The 16,817-nt window shown below is 37.8% G+C and overlaps 1 protein-coding gene across 4 annotated transcripts in view; it reads left to right on the plus strand.

Annotated features, from left to right (window-relative positions):
- The window catches only part of LOC130362045 (uncharacterized), a 207,908-nt gene that overhangs the window by 119,808 nt on the left and 71,283 nt on the right, over positions 1-16,817 (plus strand). For all 4 annotated transcript variants that reach the window (XM_056565942.1, XM_056565941.1, XM_056565944.1 and 1 more), the window contains exons 47-57: positions 341-439; positions 2,294-2,431; positions 4,258-4,475; positions 5,960-6,135; positions 7,633-7,781; positions 9,386-9,578; positions 12,725-12,948; positions 13,922-14,008; positions 14,211-14,318; positions 14,414-14,500; positions 15,772-15,836. In XM_056565942.1, coding sequence (XP_056421917.1) covers positions 341-439; positions 2,294-2,431; positions 4,258-4,475; positions 5,960-6,135; positions 7,633-7,781; positions 9,386-9,578; positions 12,725-12,948; positions 13,922-14,008; positions 14,211-14,318; positions 14,414-14,500; positions 15,772-15,836 — 1,544 coding nt within the window. The remainder of the gene's footprint in view (positions 1-340; positions 440-2,293; positions 2,432-4,257; positions 4,476-5,959; positions 6,136-7,632; positions 7,782-9,385; positions 9,579-12,724; positions 12,949-13,921; positions 14,009-14,210; positions 14,319-14,413; positions 14,501-15,771; positions 15,837-16,817) is intronic.

The raw sequence follows: 16,817 nt of genomic DNA on the forward strand, positions 1-16,817 counted from the left end.
TCATACTGTCCTCTGGTAATGCTGCTCTTGCCTCTGCTACTCATGCCTGGGAAGGGACACAGCCAGCATGATAATGTAATCCTGCTGCCTGCATCTTACAGGGAGTTTTCACTGGTGAATCAGGGAGTTGAGGACTAATTTATCCTACCAGCTGCCAATTTGTCAATTTTAGGTGCATCTTGTAATTTCAACAACGGTTTGGGAGAACTGGAAAGATCCAGTGCAATAAATAGCCTTCCAGATGCCATAAATAATTATACATTATTTATTTCTACCACGTGTATTGTTTTTGTATGTTATTAATTCACTTTAACAATTTACCTCTTTTTATATGTCACAGGGGCTGTCATATTTACTGGGAAATTTTCTATACGTCTTCACATGTTCTTCAATAACAGACATGTCAGCTCTCAGTAGAGTCATACATGGAACAGCTCTTGTAAGTAGCCAATATCTTAAAACATATATATATATATATATATATATATATATATATATATATATATATATGTGTGTGTGTGTGTGTGTGTGTGTGTGTGTATATATATATATATATATATGTATCTTAAAAGGGTTGTCAGGCGGAAGAAACAACCAGTGTATGGTGTCAAAATGTATAATAAAGCAAGGTACTGACCATACTGCAGAGATCTCGTCACATCAGCTGCTCATGACAAGACCATTAATGTAAAGACAGGGAGTCACAGTAGTTTACATCAGAACAGACTCACTGCTGTCTTAACTGAGAAAGGCTTTCTGGTGCCTTCAAATCTGTTGAGAAGTAATATGAGCTCCCCTTTTCATATCAATAGTTTGGTCCTTAGCAGAAAGGATGGAAGGGAAGAGCAGGCATGGAGCAGACTGCTTTCAGATAGTGATAAGCCAGTCAGCTCAGCTGATAATAGAAGATATGTGCAGCATGGCTAATAACATTATATTAGTAAGTTTCTATATTATACTTTTTGACGCCATACACAGGTTGCTTCTTTTGTTGGACAACTCTCCCTTAAAATGCTAGTGCAGTCAAATAAAGCAGTTGTGTGTAAAGAGTGTGCCAAACTAGCTAGTGATTTTTTGGGAAATTGTGTGTCTAATGCCAAACAAACATCAAGGCCCCTATATTAGTGTCAACCATGGAAAATTCATACTGGGCCTGCCATACGTCCTCATAGTAGTGCCGGACACAGCAATCTTATGCTGTCATAAAACTACCTGCAATAGGATCCGCATAACAGCATTTGCCAGAACAGTTTTATGACAGGTCTTCCATAAATGTGACTAAAACAAGACACCATAAAAATAAAAGCCAAATTACCTCTTTAACATCGCCTACCGCATATAAGTTATCTCTTGTAATCACTGAGTTAGCATCACATTTGCCAATCTGCCTCACAATCATAGCACTCTAGTGAGCCACAACTAATGTTACCTAAAAATATGTTATAATGTTAATTTAAAAAAAAGTCACGGGTTTATTAATTTCCTCCTTTAAAGGGGTACTCTGGTGGAAAACTATTTTTTTAAATCAACTGGTGCTACAAAGTTAAACAGATCTGTAAATTACTTCTATTTAAAGATCTTAATCCTTCCAGTACTTATCAGCTGCTATATACTATAGAGGAAGTTTTTTCTTTTTGAATTTTTTGATCAGGAACTGTCCAGAGCAGGATAGGTTTGCTATAGGGATTTGCTCCTACTCTGAACAGTTCCTGAAATGGACAGAGGTGTCAGCAGAGAGCGCTGTGCTCAGACAGAAAGGAAATTCAAAAATAAAAGAACTTCCTGTGGAGCATACAACAGCTGATAAGTACTGGAAGGATTAAGATTTTTAAATAGAAGTAATTTACAAATCTGTTTAACTTTCTGGCCCCAGTGGATTAAAAAAATATATATATATATGTTTTCCAGCGGAGTACCCATTTAATCCTATCTTATTATTGAAAGAGATGCAAAAATGCCCCCTCCAATAGACTTGCATTGAGGGGACGGGGCGTGACGTCACACGGGGCAGAGTCTTGACGTCACAAACTTCCGTTCCAGTGGGTGCCGCATGCTATATTGCGGGGGTCTCCAGTGGCGGGACCCCCGCAATCAGACATCTTATCCCCTATCCTTTGGATAGGGGATAAGATGTCTAGGGATGGAGTACCCCTTTAATACATATTAAAGTAATTTTTTCGTTTTTACATACCGTATATTATATAGAAGCCATTTAAGAGCTTTACTGACACACTTCATTGGGATGTGCAATAAATGAAATGATCTTAAAAGGATTTCTGTATTTATCCTGTAGGATGGATGCTGGAGCTGCTTTGACGATTTTCATCTCCTCCCTGAGAATGCGGTCTCCGTCTTTATACACAGTACACAGTCTCTGTATGACTCAATACAGGCAGGACTGCTCAGAATCAGTTTACAGGATGGATCCCAGGTCTGGAAGTATTTGCATGAAATCTTTTTATCCTATGACTGTTCCTTTGGGGATAATCTTCTTACCTATGCCTTCTGAGGCCTAACAAAAGCCTCGTTTACATGCTTAGCTTATGACTTGCCTTTTTTTTCCTTGTTTGCTTTTCTAGCTTTGTTTTCAGTGGATCATAGTAAGTTGTAGTTTATGAAACACTGTTTATTAAGCAACAGTTGTTTTTCGTGTAAATAAACATTCCATGGGAAGGAAACAGTGGAAAATATTGTATCTGATAGTTATTTTACTGAAAATAAAACACTGATGTCATCTAATCCTGACCTATCACTGGGATTGTGGATGTCATTGTGCTGCAAAAAGCTACTAGCACCATCTAGTGGGCAGTTTTGTACTTGCAGTATTATTTTTTTTTACTCTTGAAAAACATGGATAAGCATACATGCTGAAAGATCTATACTGAAGAATATACTACATAGTCTTTTTGTCAGTTATATGATATGATAAACGTATATAAGTATATAAATGGCCCATACAAAAAATATGGAGAAAAACTGTTCCAGGTTAAACCCCCCCCCCCCCCCCCCCCAAAGGACGAGGGGGCACTCCCTCCGTCTGGAGAAGAAAAGGTTTAGTCTAAAGGGGTGACACGCCTTCTTTACCATAAGAACTGTGAATTTATGGAACAGTCTATCTCAGGAACTGGTCACAGCAGGAACAATTAGCAGCTTTAAAACAGGGTTAGATACATTCCTGGAACAAAATAACATTAATGCTTATGCAGAATTATAAAACTACATCCCTTTCCCTTATCCCCTTACACCCTTCCCTTCAATTCCCTGGTTGGACTTGATGGACGTATGTCTTTTTTCAACCATACTAACTATGTAACTATGAGTGTGAGTGTGTCTTTCTCAATAATGTCACGATAATGTCACAACAGTATTCATATTTTTGGACATTTTATTTTGATGAAGATGCACTTCGTAGTCTGTTCTTCCTTGTGGTGACATCACAACATAGTGTGTGTATTTATAGGACGCTCTACATTGTGATGATGTCACAAAACTGAGTTTGTATATTTACTGTCTATTGTTCTGTGTTGTTGTCACAGTAATGTGGATACTTTGAAATGACACTCTATTGTGATTTTATAATAAGATTTTATTGTGTGTATTTCTAGGTGCCATTCTATTATGGTGATGTCTTGTTGATGCCTATGTTTACTTTTATAGGCCTTGCTACATCTTGGTGTGTTTGAATGCGACGAGTTATGATTGTGTAATAAAAGTGTGTGCACATTTTTAAAGAGACAATGGCCCTCATTTAATATTCTAAACCCAAATTGTTTTGTCGGGTTTTTTGGTGCATCTTTGTCTTTGACATGTTGCAGACATCGTGCGCCAGTTTGCGACACTATGCGACATTTTTTCCCGGCGGACCCGATGTGGATTCTCCCAAACCCGAAAAAGGGGCGTAACCCGACATTTCTGAGCTTCCCCACGTATTTATAAAGGTTTCCAACCCGAATTTGTTGAATTGTTGTGGATTTTTTCCCGACAACTCAGAGGAGTTGGAAACCAAAACCAACAAAACCCAGTGCGACAAACAGGATGCGACATAATAATGAATATCAGGGGAAAAAAGCAGTCGGGTAAGAAAGCAAGATAGACTTACAACCCGATTTTCTAAGTAAATGAGGGCCAAGGTGTCTTATCATGTCAATGCTATAAATAAAAAAATTTTAGACAGGGACTAATGTTATTTTTTGGATGTCATAGTCAACATTAAAAAGCCAAACATATAAAATATATGCTTTTTGTGTGTTTTAACAGGTTGAAGTACAACCTAGCTGCAGCCTATTTGTCACAGTCTCAAAATCTGGATTCCAGAGTCTACCAAAGGATATTTTGGCTACATTTAGAGCAGTTTCTTTGGTTTTTCCGGATAACACAGTAATTCTTAAAGCCAAACTTGCCAGCCTTGGCTTCAAAGGCCCAAAGGCCCTCACCACAAGACTACAGCTCACCTCAGAACTGCTTAAGGAACAACTGTAAGTCTTTAGTAGTTATGTTTTTCTGATATGGCTAAGGGACATTGTAGAAACATTTTCTGTATGTTTTCAGTTTATTCACAGTGCCCAGTTGCAGAAATGAGTGAATGTGGAAATATTGATTTGGAAAAGAGTAATATATAAGAAATTAAAAAGACTACTGAAAGTTAGCACAGTCTTATTGAGTCACCTTGGTGGGGATATTTTTCCCCTGTTGACTACAAAGTAAAACCTATCCTTAAAAGTGCCCACGGTTATTCATAATTTCTTGATATGGCGTTTCCAAAATTATACAGTTATATGTTGTCTCTGTAGCTTTGTCTAGTAACTAATATTTGTGACTAAAGAATCACAATCAAGACGATTATTATTAACATAAAAACAGTATGAAAGGGATCTCCAGGAAAAAAAAAAATATATATATATTTTCAGAGTGGTTGGGTTGACTTAAAGTAGTACTCCACTAATTTAAATCATATCCCCGGTCCACAGGATAGTGGATAAGTGTCTGATCCATGGGAAGGGTGGATGCAACTGCTGGGACCCCAAGCCACCCGACCTCCCCACTCCAACCCCCCATAATCTCCTACATGGTTCTTCTCGTGCACGGAGCAGGGTCAACATGTCCCATCCAGGCATCTCTATAGAAGAGCTAGAGATACACGAGCGCTGCACAGGAGAATGTAGGGGGTCCCAGAAGTCGAAAGCACGGAGCAGGGTCAACACATCCCATCCAGGCATCTCTATAGAAGAGCTAGAGATACACGAGCGCTGCACAGGAGAATGTAGGGGGTCCCAGTAGTCGAAAGCACGGAGCAGGGTCAACACGTCCCATCCAGGCATCTCTATAGAAGAGCTAGAGATACACGAGCGCTGCACAGGAGAATGTAGGGGGTCCCAGAAGTCGAAAGCACGGAGCAGGGTCAACACATCCCATCCAGGCATCTCTATAGAAGAGCTAGAGATACACGAGCGCTGCACAGGAGAATGTAGGGGGTCCCAGAAGTCGAAAGCCCTGCAATAAGATACTTATACCCTATCCCTGAGGAGTACCTCTTTAAAAATTAAAAATACTGGATACTTACCTGCTCGATCATCAATAACACCCCCCTCCCCCTTTTTTTATCATTCTGACATTGTTTGGGTCCCTCCTGCTCAATGCTTCCTGATGCCTTTTCAACATGAAATAGATGCCAGCCTGCTCATTGACAGCAGTGGGTGACCAGCTGAGACCAGGGCACCATCTGAATGACCGCAGCAGGGGATTGTCCAGGTGACCCCTTTGAAAAGAATCTTCTCTCCCTGGGCAACCCCTTTAGGGTAAAATAAAGCCCTGTCACTCATATAGGGATTTTTAAGTAAAAATTTTATTTTTACAATAGTTGGAACATGTCATGCTGTGTATGTATTTTAAACAGTAGAAAATAAATTTTTAATAATTGTGATTTACTGACTTTATTATTATTATTTTTTTTTTTTTATAGACCAGAAGAATATCACTGCCATTTCAGTTTACATTCTATGTTAGAAATTATACACAGAGCAGTTCAACGTCGAGAAATGGAAAAGACAATAAATGGTCGTATTGAGATTGAGGGAGGAGGATTTTCCCGATCTAGCAGTGTTATGTCATACCAACAGTTTACAGCATTTGCAACAAGTATGATGTTTCTTGATAAACTGTATTTTATAATGTACAATATTCACATATAGTATTTACAGAATATATCACAATTAAAATAGGCTTTCATCAGTTATTATTACAAACCCAGGCTTGAACTTACCCACTGGTTGCCACTGAGTCCCCAGGTAGTCCAGTTAGCCTTCCTTTTTTCAAGCAATTTATGCAACCCTGCTAGTCTCCCCCACCATCATGTGTACAGCAAGCACAGTGATATTGTCTACTATGTGAACTCAGCCTTATAATCGTCAAGTAAATTAAGTGACTAATGAAAAAGCTCACAAGCAGACTAATACCTGATATTTGGTTGCCATGAAACAAAAACAGGTTCTGATCCCCGATGATCTAATAGAAAAATAGGTTTCAATTGTTGTAAGCCATTGTGAAAAACAGAATGGGATTTGGAAACAGGGCTCTGCTTCCACCTGACTGTCAATCAGAGAGGGACAAGTATGGAAGGGGGAGTGAGGAGACATTTCAGTTCTCAACATTCTAAGGACCTGGAAACACCAATTTGACACTTTGCACCAATGAAAACAGGCATTTTTTTTATGGAAGCACCTACAGATATATGAAAGGTACCACATTTCTCTTTTTCTTAACAGGTATCGAACAGTGTCAGAAGTTTGGAATGTAATTTTCAGCTGACAGATTGCCTTTGTTGTATCCTGAAAGGATATTATTTGCTAATTCCTGTCATCTTAGCACACTTCTTATTATCTCTTCATTATAACTGAATACATTGGATTGTGATATGTGGGACAAAAAAAAGTATAGTTATACGTTGGATATGTGTCAGGCAATTATGGTTTACTGGTGCTTCTACATTATACCCTTGTATATCTTCCTGACAAGTTTAAAGGGGTTATCCAGGAAAAAACTTTATATATAAATATATATACATATATATATATATATATATATATATATATATATATATATCTCCAGAAAGTTAAGCAGATTTGTAAATTACGTCTATTAAAAAAATCTTAAACCTTTCAGTACTTATGAGCTGCAGAAGTTGAGTTGTTCTTTTCTGTCTAAGTGCTCTCTGATGACACCTGTCTTGGGAACTGTCCAGAGTAGAAGCAAATCCCCGTAGCAAACCTCTTCTACTCTGTGCAGTTCCCGGGACAAAGCAGAGATGTCAGCAGAGAGCACTGTTGCCAGACAGGAAAGAACAACTCAACTTCACCAGCTGATAATTATTGGAAGGATTAAGATTTTTTAATAGAAGTAATTGGCAAATCTGTTTAACTTTCTGGGGCCAGTTGATCTTAAAAAAAAAGTTTTTTCCTGGAATACCCATTTAAGTCATTGTCAGGAAAGATCAAGCTTGCTGATAACCTGTGCAAATTTACATCAGTTAATGGTAGAATGTCAGGAATACTAAAGGCATATTTTACATTGTGATTACGCTTCCTGCTGAGGGTCACATAAAGGCATAAATTGTATGTTGGTTTTTCTCTGATTCAGGTCCAGTGCCTAGTTTAAAAACTGGTAACAGTGCAAACAGAAATAAGAAAGTCATCTCAGCTAATCCTATTCTTGCTGCTGTAAAGGAAAGCCATGCTTTAATAGCTGATTCATTGCAAGATGTCATTGGCCCAAGAATGACTGGTGATGTAAGTAGCACAATGTCTGAATGCAGTTGGACCATTAAAGGGGTACTCCGGTAGAAAGCAACTTTTTTTTTCAAATCAACTAGTGCCAGAAAGTTAAAGAGATTTCTAAATCACTTCTATTAATAAATCTTAACCCTTCCAGTACTTATTACCTGCTGTATGCTCCACAGGACGTTCTTTTCTTTTTAAATAAATTTTCTTTCTGACCACCTCTGTCCATGTCAGGAACTGTCCAGAGCAGGATAGGTTTTCTATGGGGATTTGCTCCTACTCTGGGCAGTTGCTGACATGGACAGAGGTGTCAGCAGAGAGCACTGTGGTCAGACAGAAAAAAAACTATATCACTTCCTCTGGAGCATACAGCAGCGGGTATGTACTGGAAGGATTAAGGTTTTTAAATATAAGTAATTTACAAATCTGTTTAACTTTCTGAAGTCAGTTGATATGAAAAAAATTCCTTTTAAGGCTGGTTTCACATATTTTTGATCCTGTTGAAATTATCTATTCTGCTGCCTATTTCCATTGACTTCTATTTGACAAAAACTATCCAGACCATTTTTAACAAGATAGAAAAAAACATGTTTTGATTAAAGCATATCTTTTTATTTTTCCGTCTGTATTTTAAAAGTGAGAACTAGCATTAAATTTGTTTCCACTGACATCTGTACTTTCTCATTTCTTTCCATTTTAAAGTAAGTTATTTGTTTTCAAGCCTTTATTTCCTATGCAAAATTAGATAAATTGAAAGAACAGCCATTTAATTCATAGCATTCCAAAATGTTATAATCTTTATAGCCATAAAGCAAAAGCAATTGTCCTATCGGGGCCATTTTCTTTTCCAAAATGTTAAAGGGATAATCTGCCCCTAGACATCTTATCCCCTATCCAAAGGATAGGGGATAAGATGTTTGATCACGGGGGTCCCGCCATGCCGAATGACTGGCGCTGCGGGGTGGAGGCTAGTGATGTCACAGTCACGCCCATTCGACATCATGGCCATGTCCCCTCAATGCAAGTCTATGGGAGGGGGTGTGACTGCTGTCATGCCCCCTCCCATAGACTTGCATTGGGGGGGCATGGCCGTGATGTCACAAGCGGGGCACGGTCATGACTTCACAAGCCTCCGGTGCTGAACCTGATGCTCTAAACGAACGCCGGGTGCAGCATGGAGATCGTGGGGGTCCCCAGCGGCGGGACCCCCACATTCAGAAATCTAAGATGTCTAAGCGCGGGGTACCCCTTTAACCAATCTACAGACCCAAGTTCTTCAAGCAACACTTTATGGGACCCATTATGGTTCCTACAGAACATCAGGCTGCAGAAGTCATTTCCATTGTTCCCCCTTTTCAGACTTACCTCTTTATCAGACACAGCCATTGAACAAAAAAAGCAGACGACTTTTTCTAATGCAGGGCAATCTCTGTAAATGTATACCGGTATTCTATTGGCTCTAAATAGTCATGTGCTAAGGGTTATGGATCCAACGACACATCATTATGTACTGTATGATTACCTATATACATACCATAAGTTCTTGTATAAGATATTATTCAATGTTTTCTTTTTGGAACAAATGTTAAATTATGCATATACTTATGTTACAGAATCATTTGGTACTTAAACAAATAGTGGGAGACGTGTTTTCTGCAATGTATGACCCATCAGATTCCAGACAGATCCTTCAAAAGGAAATTGAAAAAGCTATTTTATTGAAATCAGAAGAAAATAAATTGTTTCCCCATTCTCCATGGCTTAGTAAAGTCAAACAGCTATTTAATTTATCTCTAATAAATTCTGGTAAGAATGTCAAATTCATCTACTTGATAAAAAATAAAAAATAAATACCGTAAACAAAGTTTTTGCGTATTTGGTGAAAAGGAATTTTCTTTCAACAGCATTATCCTCTTTAACAGAATATTTTACTGTCTGGTAAAATATTGGGAAAAAAACATTGGAAAACTCAGTCAGTGAAATAGACAAAAATCCTTTTCTTTTGACTAGTTTATAAAGGACCCTTCTCCTTATATATATATATATATATATATTATATATATATATATATATATATATATCGTATATATTGAAAAAGGCTGAAATGTTGCTACTTGTTTTTCTGACTCGAGAGAATAAATTCACATTTTGCCTATATTGAGGATATGTATGTATATACAGTGATCCCTCAACTTACAATGGCCTCAACATACAATAGTTTCAGCATACAATGGTCTTTTCTGGAACATTGTAACTTGAAACCAGACTCAACATACAAAGCTATGTAATCTGTGAAACGTGTCAATGGCTGGAAGAACCGACCAATCAGAATGGACATTTCACTGGTGAAACCTATGTATTCCTAAAGTGCAGGCACTGACTGGTGTCTGGTAGCGCCCCCTACAGTACAGGAGGTACTACATGTTCTGTACTACTCTTTACCTGTATTACTGAAGTGTATGCACTGCCTGGTGTCTGGTAGCGCCCCCTACAGTACAGGGAGGTATTACATGTTCTGTACTCTTTACCTGTGCCAGGGTTAGCTGCTCCTTTGGACATCAGGTGAGGGCGACTCCATTTTCCTTTTTTTAGGACATTGCGTGTTCTGTACAGGACCCTGAAGAAGCTTCTGTCCTCTACATAGACCAGTGTTTCCCAAAGAGGGTGCCTCCAGCTGTTGCAAAACTACAACTCCCAGCATGCCCGGACAGCCTTCGGCTGTCCGGGCATGCTGGGAGTTGTAGTTTTGCAACAGCTGGAGGCGCCCTGGTTGGGAAACATTGAAATAGACAGTGATTTACAGCTTCCAGCAGCTCTTTCTTAATTTTATATGTAAGGACTTGTTTTATCTATATTAGTTATCTACTTATTATTCTTTAATTCTCACTTTTTCCTATATTTGGATGATATTTTGGGGCTTCAGAACCAATTACCAGGTTTCTATAGAGTTCTGGTCTCAACATACGATGGTTTCAACATACAATGCTCGTCCTGGAACCAATTAATATTGTAACTTGAGGGACCACTGTATATATATATATATATATATATATATATATATATATATATATATATACATACATATCTATGTATTCACCTAATTACATTGTTCACTTTATTTAGATATCACGTACAACTATAAGGGCATCAAATCAATAGGATATATCTAAATTTTTCTTGTCCAAGGTCAGAACTAAAGTAAATGAGCAGGGTGACCCATGTATGGGTTAGTCCCTGAAATCATAGCTTGTTTTCACCTGGAAATGACAGGTCCCACTTTTCCCTTTCAACAAAGGAAAGGAAATGAAACTAAAAAGCCTCGGCAGACTAGGTTTTCTGAGTGGAACCTAACTTTTTTAGATTTTCCCCATCCGCCAGCCTAGTAGTGTGGGTCCGGTACTTTCCCAGCCACCTGCCTACAATGTGTAATGAGCATGCTTAGAGATGCAAGTATAAAAATACTAGTAAGAAAATGTATGTTTTACATAGGTGTTTCCCACTGAATTAAAAACACTAATTTACAATGTAGCCATGTTGCTGCCTAAGGCTTTGATTTATGCATTGCTGAGATATTCTTACTCTAGAAGTATGGATTTTTAGTGCAGTGATGTTGCCATGTAACTCCTATTACTTTTGTATAAGCACTTTTTCCCCTTTATGTTGGTATTTCCCAACTGTGGTATAACTCTGCCATTAAAGAGAAGATAAAATGTTTCCAAGCATAATGATTTAACCCCTTAAGGACTCAGTTTTTTTCCGTTTTTGCACTTTCGTTTTTTCCTCCTTACCTTTTAAAAATCATAACCCTTTCAATTTTCCACCTAAAAATCCATATTATGGCTTATTTTTTGCGTCACCAATTCTACTTTGCAGTGACATTAGTCATTTTACCCAAAAATTCACGGCGAAACAGAAAAACAAATCATTGTGCGACAAAATCGAAGAAAAAACGCAATTTTTTAACTTTTGGGGGCTTCCGTTTCTACGCAGTGCATATTTCGGTAGAAATGACACCTTATCTTTATTCTGTAGGTCCATACGGTTAAAATGATACCCTACTTATATAGGTTTGATTTTGTCGCACTTCTGGAAAAAATCATAACTACATGCAGGAAAATTTATACGTTTTAAAATGTCATCTTCTGACCCCTATAACTTTTTAATTTTTCCCCGTACAGGGCGGTATGAGGACTCATTTTTGCGCCGTGATCTGAAGTTTTTATCGGTATGATTTTTGTTTTGATCGGACTTTTTGATCACTTTTTATTAATTTTTTAATGGTATAAATAGTGACCAAAATACGCTTTTTTGGACTTTGGAATTTTTTTACGTGTACGCCATTGACCGTGCGGTTTAATTAACGATATATTTTTATAGTTTGGACATTTACTCATGCGGCGTTACCACATATGTTTATTTTTATTTTTATTTACACTGTTTTATTTTTTTTATGGGAAAAGGGGGGTGATTCAAACTTCATATCGCGGGAGCCGGTGCAGGACGTAAATATACGTCCTGCGTCATTAAGGGGTTAAAGCGGACCTGTTAGCAGGAAAAGAGGGGCATACATAAGTATAATGTTAGATAGAGCTTCTCTTCAGGATTCCAGGCATACCTTTATTTTATCTCCATAGTCCTATAATTGTCCAGAAACCTTTGGCTGGCAGTGGGTACAGGGGGTGAATAAGAGAAGATAGGCTGGCTAACCCTGAGCTGTTGCCAACATTGGAAAGTACTATTGAAATAAAATAAAATAAAGATTCTGCCCAGAATCAAGATATTTAGATTTATTTACCCATGGGTTTATCTACAACACAGTTTTTTCTGCTGATAGGTCCTCTTTAAAAAAAAAAAATAAGATTTTGGGACGGTTTACTAAGTTCTGTACATTAAATTCATGTATATGCCTCCCCTATGTGTTATCCATTTTTTATTTCTTTATGTATTTACAGGTGTGATAGTGGCAGGACCACCCGCTACTGGAAAAAGTTCCTGTATTAGTACTTTAGTTCAGGCTCTTAATCATATACAGATCTCTGGTGGGGAAGCATCCCATAAGATTGTGAAGATTCATCCTCTGAGTGTTGACAGCATGACTTTAATGTTTGGCGGTCAGAATGCATCACACATGTGGCAGGATGGCGTTATCAGCTATTTGTGGAAGAAGGCAATTCGGGTAAATTGGGAGGCAAATCAGGAGACTTTGTGCACGAGACCTTAAAGGGGTACTCCAGTGAAAACCTTTTTTCTTTTAAATCAACTGGTGGCAGAACGTTAAACATATTTGTAAATTACTTCTATTAAAAAATCTTAATCCTTCCAGTACTTATTAGCTGCTGAATGCTACAGAGGAAATTCCTTTCTTTGTGGAACGCTGATGACATCACGAGCACAGTGCTCTCTGCTGACATCTCTGTCCATTTTAGCAACCATGCATAGCAGATGTTTGTTAAGTGCAGCATGGTGGCTCAGTGGTTAGCACTACTGCCTTGCAGTGCTGGGGACTTGGGTTCAAATCCCACTAAGGACAACAATAAATTAAGTGTTATAATTATTATAATAATGTCAGCAGAGAGAACTGTGCTCGTGATGTCATCAGAGAGCATTCCAAAAAGAAAAGAATTTCCTCTGCAGTATTCAGCAGCTAATAAGCACAGGAAGGATTAAGATTTTTTAATAGAAGTAATTTACAAATATGTTTAACTTTCTGCCACCAGTTGATTTAAAAGAAAAAAGGTTTTCACCGGAGTACCCCTTTAACTAGATGTTATGATTAGAGATGAGCGAACTTACAGTAAATTCGATTCGTCACGAACTTCTCGGCTCGGCAGTTGATGGCTTATCCTGCATAAATTAGTTCAGCTTTCAGGTGCTTCGGTGGGCTGGAAAAGGTGGATACAGTCCTAGCAGACTCTTTCCTAGGACTGTATCCACCTTTTCCAGCCCACCGAAGCACCTTAAAGCTGAACTCATTTATGCTGGATAAGTCATCAACTGCCGAGCCGAGAAGTTCGTGACGAATCGAATTTACTGTAAATTCACTCATCTCTAGTTATGATATTTCACATGCATTCATACATACCCTTTATATTACGCAAAGTACACATTTTTAAATAACTGTGTGTCTGCCTATATGTTGCTACTTCTAGAATCACTGTAATACATGGCTCTGGTTTGATGGACCTCTGAACGGCAGCTGGGCTGACAACTTTAACAGTGTGCTTGGACCAGAGAAAGTAAGTACAGTAAGGTGCTATTTTTCGTCTTTTTAAACAACCTTCCTTCCTTGCTTCCTATCTGCATATCATTCACATTAAGGTAACATGTAAACTGGCTGTGCAAAACATTGCAGAAAGACACGGTGTCTGATTGGCACCCAAGCCAGTCTTGTCCCATCAGTTGTCACTTATTTCATATTGTGTATTATTTTTTGTATAGGTTTTACAACTGAGCAATGGTGACTACTTGGAACTTCCGGAAAATCTTAAATTGATTTTTGAAACAACTGGTTTACAAACAGCTTCGCCTGCAACCCTTACAAAAGCGGTGAGTATTGACATGTATTGTTACATTTTATATGCCTTTCTTGAAAAGTAAGTAAAGAAATATGTTTTATATTTTTATTATCTATTATATTCAAGGGAATATTGTATATTGAAGATGAAGCTCTTGGTTGGAGACCATTGTCTAAAATGTGGTTGGATGGAAGAAACCAACAGGAGAATGCTGTAAGTTTAATGAAACCAATGGTTATCAATCATCCTGAAACCCTAATTGTCTGTTTTTTCCCACAGCAACCAATCACAGCTCAACTTTCATATCTTATTGAGCTCTTGTAAAGTGAAAGCTGTGATTGTTTGCTATGAGAAAAACCAGACAATTAGGGTTTCAGGCTGATTGATAAATATGGGTCAATATGTTTCCAATTCAATATTACAGTTTAGTATTTAATTAACTAATAGTTCCATATAAAAATGACATATTTCATAAGAGGTATGGCAAATTACATTAAGTCTTGCACCCAATTCTCTGCAAATCAGATTTGCAACTTAAAAAAAAAAGAAAAAAAAGAATCTTAAACTTTTAAAACATGTATAAAAGAGTAAGCCACCTTAAGCTTCTATATCATTATTATATTATTCATTCATAAGATTCCAGATGCAAAAGAGGACATTAGAGAGACATGTATTTGTATGGTCAACCTACCATCAGTTCATGAGAAGGCTTCACATCCTGTTATCACTTTTCTGAATTACAAATGCATGGGCATTTTGAGGCTGTACATGGAGACCTTTCTATAAATATACACTATTAATATAATGATCTATTCCTACAAATAGAAAAGGTAATATTATTAGAGAAAAATATTTAAAGGGGTACTCCGGTGGTAACTGGTGCCAGAAAGTTAAACAGATTTGTAAATTACTTCTATTTAAAAATCTTCACTCTTCCAATACTTATCAGCTGCTGTATGCTCCACAGGTAGTTATTTTCTTGTTGGATTTATTTTCTGTCTTACCACAGTGCTCTCTGCTGACACCTCTGTTCATGTCAGGAACTGTCCAGAGCAGGAGCAAACCTATCCTGCTCTGGACAGTTCCTGACAAGGACAAAGGTGACAGCAAAGAGCACTGTCTAAGTTTGCCTTTCTTTGACACACTATGAACGTTATTAATGTATATATATTATTGAGACAAGCTATTGATTATTTATTATTATGTGATTTACTCTGCCTTCCTCCGCTCTTTTTTCCTGTATGAACTGATTTTTGGTGCCTGTTTATGTCTATTAAATGTTTTTAACATATGATTATTTTTAATAAAGATTTATGTGATTCATTTACATCTAGTGGTAGTGTTATAATTTTGGGGTGGTTATGTTTTTTTTTCACTTTCACATTTAGCTAGGTGCTTTTCTATTACTTTTCTATTAATGCATTCTTATTTTATAAAGCATGATGTGTATTTCTTTTTATAATGCTAACATATTCTTCCATTAGGTTCTTTCTAAAGCTTTCTACCGGACTTTGGACCCCATCTTCAATCTAATTCTTCACGATGCCAAGTAAAGCAAAATACTTTATTTTAAAACAGTTCATACATATTGTACTGTAGCCTGATAGCAGCAAAGTATGAGCCTTATGAAGCATCTGTGGTCAGTACGATTTCACTCATTGACAACTAAACAGAGAGGAGAGGGGAAGAGACATAGGCCCACACGATAGAGCAGACTTTACAGAGCCAACTGTAAGTTAGGTGGCACCCTGTGCAGGATCATCTAGGCACCGCACCCCCACCCCCTGCACAATCACCACAGAGGAAAAATTCTAAACTTTGTCCACTGTTGCAACCAGTGTTTTTCCCAAGTGTTGCAATGTTGTTGAAATGAAAAATATAAGAAACTTTGTATATATTTTTCCGATTTTTTTATAGGGATATTTTATACAGCTCCCATAAATAAATCCTGTATAGTCTGATCCCGCAGTTATACTCTCTTTCCCCAAATAAAGAGCTCTCAAAATTAGGACCATTCAGTACCCCATGAATGTTCATTAGGCCAATAAATGGCTCTTAAAGAAAATCTATGAGCTCCAATTCACGTTTCAAGCTGCTAACACTGTAAACTGTTAGGGCAAGGATACACATGGTAGGTACCTTTCATATATCTGTCTGTTCTTCCATTCTTTGATTCTCTAGTGCCAATAGTCAAAGAGGCCAAAGCCCATACCGTGCTGAGAAGTGGAACACATTTTTGCTCCCCTTCCATCCCTGTCCTTGCTTCATTGCTAGTCAAGGTTTAGCTTTCAGCTCCAGGTCCTATTTCCAAATGCTGTGCATACAAATAGTTCACAGGTGCGAGATGTGGAAACAGGGCTCTGGGGGGGAGGTGGAGTGAGGAGTCATTTTTTTGTCCAGCCCTTATTACTTCAGGGGCTTGGAAACGCCTCTTTGGCACCATAGAATACCTTTTTTGTTTTCTACATTATGGAGGCATAGAAAGATACCATGTGTCTCCTTGACCTGACAGCTGACAGTGTCAACAGTT

This window comes from Hyla sarda, chromosome 3 (genome assembly GCF_029499605.1).
Source record: "Hyla sarda isolate aHylSar1 chromosome 3, aHylSar1.hap1, whole genome shotgun sequence".
NCBI classification, from domain to species: Eukaryota; Metazoa; Chordata; class Amphibia; order Anura; family Hylidae; genus Hyla; species Hyla sarda.